Below are 12,413 nucleotides of genomic sequence, written 5' to 3' on the forward strand. Positions count from 1 at the left end.
CTTGTCAGTCCGCATGCGGAAACACATGCGTTAACGCATGTGGATACGCATGTGAATCCGCATGTATTCTGCAGGAAAAACGCATGCACAATCTGCATGCGTTTTTTCTGCCAGGGAGATGCAGAAATGCTGCAGAAATTTTCTGCTTCATTTCTGCATCGTGGGCACATAGCTTAGTATTAAAGTAGTTGTCCGCTAAAAACAAGTAAGCCATTCACCAGATGCATAATAATTGGTGATGAGCGAGTATGTTCGGTTAACCCTTTCGCCGAGTATACTCGGCCGAGCACCGAGTATTCATAGAATGCTCGGGCTTTAAGTTTTCGTCGCTCCGTGAGCATGATTTGCAACTGTTTGACAGATTTAATACATGTGAGGAATGCTGGAAAAACAGGCATTCCTCACATATATTAAATCTGTAAAACAGTCGCAAATCATGTTCACGGAGCGACGAAAACTTAAAGCCCAACCATTTTATAAATACTCGGTGCTCGGCCGAGTATACTCGGCGAAAGGGTTAACTGAACATACTCACTCATCACTAATAATAATGTGTTGATCTTAAGGAGACTACCACTGGAACCTGCCCCAATCGGCAGAATGTGGCACTTTTATCTGTTGGAATGGAGCTGTAGTTTGCTTGACTGCTGCTCTATTCATTCCCTATGGGAAACCTCAGCCATGTGCTCTGCATTTTTCAGCTGCCCCATACAGAATGACTGTAAAGGCAATCGGACATCTGATCTGCTGCTTTGTGTTGTAATGGTGATAAAAGTTCCCTGATCTGTCAATTAGTGCGGGTCCCAGCAGTCAGACACCCACCGATCAGCAAGTTTTTTCCTATCTCATGGATATGGCGATGGCTTGTTTTAACTGGACAGCCCCATTTAAGTTCTGAAAACATATTCAAATCTCTTCAGAACCATTTACAAGGTTATATAATATATGCCTTAGATTTAAACTATTGCGGTTAAGTACACGTGAATTTAAGGGGGTTGTCTTGTAGAAGATCGAGGGGGTTCTGACTCTTGTGGTTTACTAGAACTAAGTAGAAGGGGCACTAGGAAAAGGTAAGTCCATGTGGGGAATATGTTTTATGTCTACCATGTTTTCTCCAGTCTCACAAAGGCATTGTAAACCTTAACATTTACTCCGCCCTATCTTTCAGATCATTTTATCTAATCCCTCACCACTTTCTTGTGTCTCCAGCACCCAAAAATTTCTCAAATCTGCTTGTTACCAAACTTTCACATTTACATAAATGTGCTCAAATGATTGCAATGCATGCTGAACTCTACTACATGGTTAATCCTGCTCTTGCTACTTTGGTCTGCCGTCTCTCCACCAGTGAATTTCACTGCCTGTTCGTCGCCCAGAGTTAACATGTCAGAATGTTAACAACATACAGGTCATTCAACCACTTGTCTCCTTCATACATTGGTGTCCTAATCTCCTGCTATCTTCACATATGTAATCTCTGGTCTTTCTAGGAACTATTGCTCTGCTCTTCTCTTGTCCACTGATACATCTCCATTGTCACAATGTGTTGTGATTTTGCTATCTCAGCACATCCGAGTCTTTCCTACTCTTGAGAGGTTCAAAGCCAACCAGGAAACTACCTACTCAAAAAGCCTACAAGCTGCAATAATGCTATCTTCACTACAAAAAGTCATAAGCTGCTTCTTTTCTTCCTTTCTTTCCTTCTGTCTTTCTCTTTTGCCTTATAAGACTGCCTTGGCAGCTCACTCTCTCCTTTCATGCAAGTTTAATTTCTGAGCTGGTATGGTCCATGATATCTGCTTATGTGTTATGTATTAATAGGAGTTAGCTGGGACTATTTTATTGTTTCCTTATGTGCCTGAGAACTTTCAGGCAGGCAGGTACTAACTTCCTGCCTGGTCTGCATCTTTCATTGACGTCATGTCGACAGAGCAGCTGCTTCACTTCCACTGTGCTCTGTTGATGGGGCGTGACTGCTGATGTCATTCTAATTGACTGCCGGCTCCCCACTGCCCAACTGCAGCATGACGTCAGCAGTCACTGCCCGTCCTGGAAGAGGAAGAACTGCTTTATTGACGTGCGTTCAAATGAAGCAGCAGAATTGGTGGCAGGAGCGTTCTGTGACCGGCACCAGGCAGGTAGTTAGCAACTACCTGCCTGTTAGTTCTTGGCTAAATGACAAAAAAAAATAGTTCTAGATAACCCCTTTAAATATAACAGAACCCTGGAAGTTAATGATGATCTAAATAATAGCATATTAATTACAGAGGAACAAGTACAGAAAGGTACCACAGAGGAAATGAAGCGTATTCTTGGCCAACTCATTGGACTGAATTCACCAAATTCGATATGTAGAGCTGCCAAGGTGAGTACACCCAGTTTAATAGTGTAAACTAGTTATAGTCTATTATACATTATCTTTTTTTTTACCCTCTGTAAGATCCCAAGGTCTCCTACTTATCAGTCATACAGGATTTCCCGGAGCATTCCTGACTGCTATCTTATTAGTACATCATATTCATAGAGCTGGTGTCAACACTGCATTGTAAAGTTTTATGACCGGCGATTCATTCTCTGTGTTCACTTTCTTTTACATTTAGTGCTTTCAATGCTGTATGCCCATATGTAATTAGTGAAGAAAGAATCCAGCACTCATCGAGTTGCGGAAAAATATCAGATTTATTAGCAAAACAATCCAAAAACAGTGACGTTTTTGGTGGAAAGGACCTTTTTCAGACAGATTGCATATGGTACACTGCATGTAACAGCGCTGTGGGGAATAGGGATTCACTGCCCATAAGATTTGCGCTCATTGAATGCCTATTCCTTAATTAATATTTCTGTGGGATGTCAGACTAGCCTCCCAGAGCTGCTGTTTATGTATGAACGGCTTCCCACTCTCATTGATCTTTGCAGAAATAAAATCAACGTGAACGTAGCCTTAGACTGGTGATCATTGATGTTTGGCATACTGCATTTTCTTGCACTCACATTCTCCAATGTACAGCTACAAAACTCAGGCTGGTAGTTTTTTTTTCTCAACTGAATTATTTCGAATGCTTTGATAGAATTGATTAACAATAATTGATGTCCTTTTCTTTCAGAGTTTATATGATCAATGCAGCAGTGGTCAAAGCCTAGATTTAACTACAATTAAGAAACAGACAAATCAAAACTCCCAGACCATGAAGTGATAGCCAGCCTCAAAAAGCAAGACTAAAGATCGAAGCATTGGTAATTTTGTACATTTCAGTCCCAGAATGTGTAACCATTTAATTCAAGTACTAGGTGTTCTATGCTCCTGTCAACTCATCTGCTGTTACCATTGTAATCCTCAAAATATATGTCTATATATCTTATATTCTGTCCATAACTCTTGGAAATCCTCGGTTTAGTTTATACTTTTTCTATATTCTAATTCAGTTCATACTAAATGAGCATCAGAATAGATAAAGCTGTGATACATTAACCACTATTGCATAATTAGCATGATGGGATCATGTATGTGTTCTTTAAATGCTGAATTGTAAATACCTTTTATTTAAGAGGCTTGTGATGAAAACTGGTGAAAGGTCCCCTCTAAGATGTTATAGCAAATTTATGTGTACAAATTACATGCTATAAAAAAGAATCCAGTATAGAGTTATGTCATGTACTTATATTATATGGTGCCACCTGTTGTTCAAAGTATTTAACACTGTGCAGGTCCACTGGTCTCGGATGTCTGCATAGTGAGTCACTGCGAACCAGCCAAGAGCAAGAGCCGCCTTCCCAGTTTGGGATTTCTATTGGCTGTTGTGCAGTACATGAAGGGACCCTTTATAGAGACAATACATAACAAACAGCATGAAACTAATTATGGGGAAATGCACAGTGCTAAAAATTTTGAACACTTTGTAGCAATAGAAGTAAGAAAATGTAACACTTAAAGGGAATCTGTCACCCTTTTGAGCTTTTTGTGTTAATATGGGCATACAGGTTGTTTACAGCTGAAATTAGTCATACGTGTATGCCTCCATGATGATGCTTTGTTTATAAAAATCATCTTTTATAGCTTTGATTTCCCAGGCTAGGGGGCGTATTCTGCCTGGAAGATAAGTCTTCCTCCAGTCTTCATTATGCAAGATTTCTCCTCCTCCTTCTCTTCATACGTCCCTTTGAAGTCATGTGCGCGACCGGAAGTCCAGCGCCTGCGCTTTTGCCTGCTGTCGCTCCTCTGCTTTGTTCCGCCCTTCTGTGGGCACTGTCTTCAATTTTGATGTGCGCAGGCGACAGAGAATCACTATAACTTCCGGTCCCAGTGATCTCCGTCGCACGTTAGGTAAATTCCCAACAGTGCAGAGGAGCGATGGCAGGCAGAATGCGCAGGCGCGGGATTTCCGGCTGCGCACATGACGTCAAAGACGTCTGAATAGAAGGGGAGGAGAAATCTTGTATAATGAAGACCTGAGGCAGTCTGATCTTCCTGGCAGTATACGCCCCATAGCCTGGAAGATTGAAGCTATAAAAGATGATTTTTACTAAACAAGGCATCATCCAGGAGGCATACAGGTATGACCAATTTCAGCTGTATACAACCTGCATGCCCATATTAATAAAGCAAAAAGCTGAAAAGGGTGACAGATTCTCTTTAGCTGGACCTTTTTTTAACAGCATGTACATTGCAGATATTGTTGTTTTGTACAGTGGATGTAATGGAGAGTCAGCCCTTTTATAGAGCGGCCAGATTACTACCTTCTGACTACAGGCAGGTTTGTTTGTAGTCTGTAACTATAGAGACACATAGGTCTGCAGTACTGCTGTTAACACAACTAATTAAAACATTTTAAACTGAGACTTTTTGCTAATTATCTTCATTTTTTTTTTCTTAGATGCAATGGACAAATAAAACTTTGCCGGACATGATCTTTAGTGTATCATTTCCTGGAGAATTTACACAATTATTCCTCCATCTCACTGCTTCTGAATTGAAATAAAACTAGTATTGTAGTTATAGTGAACTAACATGGTAGAATAAAGGTGCAGAGAGTGTTCTCTTCCTTGTTAGAATGGTATCTAAGGAAGAGTATCCTGAAGTGGCCAATACTAGAAAAACACTAAGCCCATTACGAAGTTCAGACGAGCGCGGACCAGTTATGTCCACAGCTCTGTGTTCGTCAGGTAGCAGATGGATGGATGCAGGAGCTGCCTGCTATGTACCATTTACTAGTCTGTAAATCGCACCAGTCGAGCACATGTTTGGGATTTTTTCCTTGAAAGCTTGAGATCCGTGCTGAAAATGGTCAATGCGGACCATATTAACTCTTTAATTTGTAACTTTTTTGATAGTGTATTTTTTTTTTTTTTTTAATATAAGGAACATATAGTAAGCATTTCATCTGTACAGGGTCAGGCCTTAGTGTGTTCATTCGTGCTGTGAATATATTTATTTCAACTACTTTCAAGCTGTCATTCATTAGAATCCGAGAATTCCCAGCATTTCTTCATCCATCACTGTGTAAATATGTTGTACTATTACTGTTTGGTTTTTATTTTCCTCTGTGTGTAAATCCATACATCATCAATCCAACATCTTATATTTGGAAGCTGATGCAAATGTATACATTGTTATGCACTTGTGTATGTCCAATTCTGAAACTACACCTTATGCCTTTTTTATTGCAAGATGTACATATTCTATTTGTAATGTTCTAACATTTCCTTCTACAATTGTGCCAAGGAAATCTGTTTGACGTTAACACTGAAACCATTAAAACAAATAATATTGTAATTGCGTCCTGTGGTTGTAATTTTTTGCAATAAGAAATGGGTAGACCTTTAGCATGAGACGGATCTAGACAGATTTAAAGATACTATCGCTATTTCCAAGACCATGAGAATCTCCGTATATGGCTATGTTCACACATCATGTTTTTTTTTCAGTGTTTTTGCTGCAGATTTTTACACAAATTTTCAGCTGCCTTTTGCAGTACCAGCAAAGTTTGAGATTCCAGAATTCCTAGTTCACACATCATGGTTTTTTTTTGGGTTCAGGATTTTGTGTCTTGCATGTTTTTTTGGGGATAATAGAGCATGTCACTTCTTTCAGCGTTTTTTCACCCATAGGAAGTAATGGGCGGTGAATAAAATGCTGAAAAAAACACATCAAAATTGGAATCAGCATTTTTTGATGCCAAAATAAAATAGAATAAGGTTTTTCACAGAACTTTGTGTACTTTTATGCATAAAAAGAGACAGAAGGACAGGGGGGAAAAAAAACATAAAAAAGCACCAAAACTTCAAGAAAAATCCTGAACAAATAGCACTTGAAGATCAGGTTTTGCAGCAGATTTTTGATGCAAAAAAAAAAAAACATAATGTGTGAACATAGCCTATGGATCTGCACTAGTAGGGTCACTCCTAGAAGTAGCCCTTTTGTATCTCTTCTATGGAGAGGCCCAGGAATTAACAATGTTTTTTCTCCCCATAAGGACAATAAAGTCTTTCTACTGTGTATATCATAGCAGTCCAGGTAAATCCATAAAAAGCTCAAGTTTACATTCCTTTCTTAGAAGCCTTTCTAGACGTACCAGTGCTGTGCTCTGTGCTATATTATAGGAACCTCTAAGTTAGTGGCATAACCTATATTTTTGACTAGTCATTGGGCTTTTAGACCCACTGCGCCTGCTGTGCGAGACTTTGCAGCACAGGATTTCTACCTCAAATGTATAATGAATATACTTGTAAGGGTAAGGTCACACAGTGCAGTTTTGATTCAATCCAATTTTGGTGAAGATTTTCCATAAAAAAAGCAAGTTTTTGACATGTTTCTGTTTTCGTTTGGCAATGTGTTCCATTTTGATTTAAATTGGTCTATTACATTTGGGCCAAAGGCAAAAAAACGTAAGTGGAGATTTATCGAAAGTGGTGATAAGAAAATGTTAAGTAGTTCCCCAATAAGATCAGAGTAGTTCTTTGAAATGAGTAGGATTCTGATTAGTGATGAGCGAGTATGTTTTGTTAACCCTTTCGCCGAGTATACTCGGCCGAGCACCGAGTATTTATAGCGTGCTCAGGCTTTAAGTTTTCGTCCCTCCGTGAACATGATTTGCGACTCACAGATTTAATACATGTGAGGAATCCCTGTTTTTCCAGCATTCCTCACATGTATTAAATCTGTCAAACAGTCGCAAATCATGTTCACGGAGCAACAAAAACTTAAAGCCCGAGCACGCTATAAATACTCTGTGCTCGGCCGCGTATACTCGGCGAAAGGGTTAACAAAACATACTCGCTCATCACTAATTCTGATTGGTTATTTTGGGAAACTACTCCACTTTTTCTTTGCACTAGTATTGCTAAATCTCACAAGCAATGTCTAAACCAGGTTTGTCTAAGTCTAATCCAATGCAGTTTTGGACTACGACAGAACTGCACTGTGTGAATTTACACTTAGGATGGTCACTGAAAGTAGTGGTTAACAGAAGCAGAGTTGGTGCAAATCAATTTGCAGGATCTGGTCCATCAGACATATCAATAGTCATGGCCGCTTGATGAAAGCACTGAGAACCGCCTAATACCTCTGTTATCGATGGACGTGACGTTGCGCCAGGTCAGCTAAGAAAAACAAAAAGCGCCACAGATGCCATCAAATAGGAAGCGATTCGCTTGGCTCCTGTTCAGCGACCATAGATTATTGCAAATCAATTCGCACCAACTTTTAACAGAAGTTTTTGCTTTCTACACAAGGTACAAATGCAATGGGTGCAGAAAACATTAGCAGACACTGAGGTTGTAGGGAGTGTCAGTAGGGTCAACCCTCCAAAGACTTCTATTTGGGCATGTGTGAGGAGCTGGCCACGGATTATTTATTTATTTTACTCGTATTGTGCCATTAATTCCACATCGCTTCACAGACATTATGGGCACTGTCCCCATTGGGGCTCACAATCTAGATTAAAGACTATCTGACCAATGAACGTAGAGCGAAGTCAACAGCTTTAAGAGATGCAGACTTTTTTTTCCAGCACATTACACCTGTTACGTCAATCTTATTGTTGTGTTTTATTAGATATTTTTTTGCTGTGTTTTATTAGAGATTTGCTCGCTCGTCAGTTTAAGGGCATAAATCTCTCCTGGAAAGTGTTCAGCTTCTGTAATCAATGTTTCCATTCAGTGACGGTAAGCCGAGGAAGACATGCGGGCTGGATCTTATGCATACATAAGCCCAGACACAAGATTGGTAATCAGATACAGCAATCATTCCATTACTTTCGTTAGTGTCTCAGGGGCCTCAAGCCATTGTTCTCCCAGCCTCTAGTCCCATTATGTGGATGGGTATAGTAAGACTCAGTGGAGCAGTCACCACAGGGGGTCTCACATGCAGTCCCAGGTGATGGGGCTCTGCTGCAGGAAAATACCTCCGCCAATGCACAGTTAACTTTGGGGTTGGGAGTGTTTCCCAAGGACCGAGGTTAATTCTGGGGGGGGCTTGGGGTGTTAAGGACACTGACGACAGAATGGGAGGTTGTTGCTGGCTATAGCTGGATACTTGTGCTACGGTCGTGGTATACGTAGTCTAGAGGAGCATAGGCTGTGAGTGTAGACTATACTGGCGGGAAATACAAAAGCTGCGCGCCAAGCAAAAGTTTGGAGACCGTGGGTATCGCCTGATTCGTGGACATAAGGAATAAAAATAGTTACATTGTGAACCTGCCTAGGTAATAATTACAACCCACAACCTCAGATCCTCACAGGATGTAAGTCATAGGAAGCTGAATAATATGATACCTAGATATCTGCGAATTAATTTCTTAGTCCAGAGGAAAATAAATACTCATTAAATTTTCAAGCGGCAGAGAAAATTGCCACTGCTGTTTTTGGCTGTGTTGCGGCTGTACCCTCAACACTTGACAGTTGCGAAGCTTAGAGATTTTCTGAGATTTTAATGCTGAAGACCTGTACATAGGTGATAAATACCAGATCAGTGAGGGTCCGACGTGTCTGTAACCCCGCCACTACGTAACGAGTATATCGTTGCAACCAGTAAATAATTAAAACAAGTGGCGGCTTAGAAGTAATTTGCTTTGTGTGCAAGTTCAGATTAGTCCAGGGAGATTTTAAGTGTGATGTAATACCGCTATTATTTTCCAATGTTTTTATAACAGTCTTGTATATGAATTGGAACATAATGTATAAACTAACAATTCATGAGTTTATTACAGCAGAGTATTTGTCCATTGATGATTGCAGCGTTACCTGAGGTTATTCTAGGTCAGTAACCTTCATATGAGTAAATGACACTAGGTAACCTTTTAGCTTCAAGACTGTACAGAGCAAGAATGATTTTCATTCATCAGACTTTGATAAAAAAAAAAGTAGAAAAAAATGCAACTTTCAGTTTCTAAGAAGTTAAAAGGGTTGTCCAGTACTTCTAAAAATATGTCAGTGTTTTAATGATAAATAGAAGCTTCTTTCTAATTACCTCCTGGTGCTGTTTCTGCCTGTGAGCGGTGCTATCGGTGGCCGCTCACAGGCAGCACGTGACCCCTGCTAACGTCACGTCAAGTGAGGCGTGACTCAGCAGTGGGGTCCCCGCGGTGCCTCTGGGTTGTGGATGGGGTTATTCCCCGCATCCACCGTGCTCTTTCCCAATGAATGGGGACAGGGAGAGCATGTGGAGGATGCCGGGTGTGATGCACGGGGTAACCCCGTCCACAAGCCAACAGCCACCAGTGGAATGTGGAAGAGGGACCCTCGGCTGCAGCCTGGACTTGTCGTGACGTCAGTGGATGTCAGAGCCGGCTGCAGCTGGGGGTCATGTGCTGCCTGTGAGTTGCCACCGATAGCGCCGCTCACAGGCAGAAACAGCACCAGGAGGTAATTAGAAAGAAGCTTCTATTCATCATTAAAACACATTGGCATATTTTTAAAAGTACTGGACAACCCTTTAACACAAAAGTGATGAAAAATATGGCTGCACTGCTGTCACTTTTGCTAAAATCTGTGCTGCAAAGGATACATTGTGTTCTATTTTTATGTATCTTTTATAACCTGTTGTCTCCCACCCGGTGGTAAAACTACCGGGTGGTCTACTTTGCTCTGTTTTACTTATAATTTACTGGTATGGTCTTTCTATGAGTTTCTAAAATTAAAACATACCTCTGAAAATAAATTTAATAGGAAATACGTAAAAAAGTAATCCACTGGATTTTTTCACTGATTTTTGGGAGCTTCATTGTTGACTAGTAACTTCTTTTTTTTTTTTTTTTTTTTTTAAATGTAACAAGCTAAATTTACTGATTCTGCCACTGATTGATCATTTTTCTCCAGCACAAACTAATTCCATGTAACCAGCCTTTTCCCTATATACCGACTTGGACAAATTTGTTAGTGCCCTTCTGTTAAAGTAAAAACCCACAATGGTCACTGAAATGACTTGAAACTGACAAAAATAATTATCAATTTAGATTTCCTGAATGACAACTAATGAAAATCAGACATTGCTTATGAATTGTGGTTGAATATATAAAAAAATTTTTTAAAAAAACAAAACAAACTAATGAAAATGGCATGGACAAAAATGATGTGTGAAGGGTGCCTTCTCTAGATTGCATTTTTCAGCTCCTTCTACAGATGTTCACAAGATTTTAGATCAGGGCTCACAGAAGGCCATTTCAGAATAGTCCATTGCTTTGCCCTTAGCCATTCTTAGATGTTTTCAGCTGTGTATTTTGGGTCATTATCCTGTTGGAGGACCGGTGACCTGCGACTTAGACCAAGCTTTCTGACACTGGGCAGCACATTTCACTCCACAATACCTTGATAGTCTTGAGATTTCATTGCACCGTGCATAGATTTAAGACGCCCTGTGCTAGAGGCAGCAAATCAACCCTAAAACATAACCAATCCTCTATGTTTCATGGTAGGTACAATCTTTTTTTTTTTTCTTTGTATGCATCATTTTTGCGTCTGTGAACATAATGCTGATGAGATGTGAAGCTCCAGTTTTATCTTATCTGTCCAAAGTACCTTCTTCTATAAGCTTGGTGCTTGTCAATATGCATTTTGGCAAATGACAGTCTTGCTTTTTTATGATTTTGCTTTTTAAAAAACGACCTTGGGTTTTTCACTTTTTGCGTTTTCATTTTTTGCTCCCCTTGTTCCCAGAGCCATAGCCTTTTTATTTTTCGGTCAATATGGCCGTGTGAGGGCTTATTTTTTGCGGGACAAGTTGTACTTTTAAACGCCCCGTAGCATCTCCATTTTCAGGGATCTGGGGCCGGGTGAGGGCTTATTTTTTGTGCGTCGGGCTGACTTTTTTTGATACTATATTGGGGCAGATGTGATGTTTTGATCGCCCGTTATTGCATTTTAATTCAATGTTGCGACAACCAAAAAAACCATAATTCTGGCGTTTAGAATTTTTTTCTCGTTACGCCGTTTACCAATCGTATTAATTCTTTTTTTATATTGATATATCGGGCATTTCTGAACGCGGCGATACCAAATATGTGTATGTGGTTTTTTTTTTATTTTAATTTAAATGGGGCGAAAGGGGGGTGATTTAAACTTTTATACATTTTTTTTTTTTTTTTTTTTTTTTATGCTTTTAAAAACATTTTTTTTCTGCATGCTTCAATAGTCTCCATAGGAGACTAGAAGCTTCCGTTATCTGATCGGCTCTGTTACACAGAGAAGATGAGCAGATTGCCTCTGTGTAGCAGAAATGCTCACTTGCTGTGAGCGCCGACAACTGGGTGTATTTTTTAAAAAAAAAGAAAAGAAAATTCCTTAAAATCCAGATATTTAACTGTGATTGTTTGTCTCACAAAGTGTGTGGGTAGCAAACGATTGGTTTGGGCAGAATGAATAATGTTAGATTCATTTTAAAAGTGCATGCCTATTTTTGCATACATGTGTTACTAACCCAATTTTACAACCATACACACCACACCTATACTGCAGTCTACGGTCATATTTTTCTTTCTGTACATGTACCCACCTACCTCTCATTTCTTGTTACACACTTTTTGGCAAGGGTTAAATAATCGGGATTGAAAAGATTATAAAAAGTTTAATGCTGTGCAAAATGTATGGTAAAAGGAAAAGTGGCAAAGGACGGGGTAGTGAAAGAGAAAAAAAGACAAACAAAACTAAAGATGTGGGAGCCTGTAGCAATGGAAGCATCACCATTGATGTCACCTGTCTGGAAAGTAGTACTTCCAAACACAGGCCATAACTGACCACCTTTGCCTCTGGTAGGTGTATTAGTGGGGAAGAGGAGGGCATTATGGAATCTGTGGAAAATCACTTCAGTCATAATATGATGTTACTTCTAATAGCGACATCGTCAGTTTTCTGCAGAGAATGGTCTGGCTGATCAAAAATTACTAAGAGGAATAATTTTTGGACAGTTTATTAATTTTAAAATA

The 12,413-nt window shown here is 39.8% G+C and overlaps 1 protein-coding gene across 3 annotated transcripts in view; it reads left to right on the top strand.

The window, feature by feature from the left end:
- TTK (TTK protein kinase) overlaps window positions 1–5,770 on the top strand; it is a 58,790-nt gene extending 53,020 nt beyond the window's left edge. For all 3 annotated transcript variants that reach the window (XM_073675612.1, XM_073675611.1, XM_073675613.1), the window contains 3 exons: window positions 2,268–2,365; window positions 3,105–3,234; window positions 4,872–5,770. In XM_073675612.1, the coding sequence (XP_073531713.1) occupies window positions 2,268–2,365; window positions 3,105–3,194 (188 nt within the window). In that variant the 3' untranslated portion in view covers window positions 3,195–3,234; window positions 4,872–5,770. The remainder of the gene's footprint in view (window positions 1–2,267; window positions 2,366–3,104; window positions 3,235–4,871) is intronic.
- Window positions 5,771–12,413: the final 6,643 nt, after the last annotated feature.

The sequence above is a fragment of the Phyllobates terribilis genome, unplaced genomic scaffold (genome assembly GCF_046119375.1).
Source record: "Phyllobates terribilis strain yellow unplaced genomic scaffold, ASM4611937v1 Scaffold_3__8_contigs__length_932513732, whole genome shotgun sequence".
NCBI lineage: Eukaryota > Metazoa > Chordata > Amphibia > Anura > Dendrobatidae > Phyllobates > Phyllobates terribilis.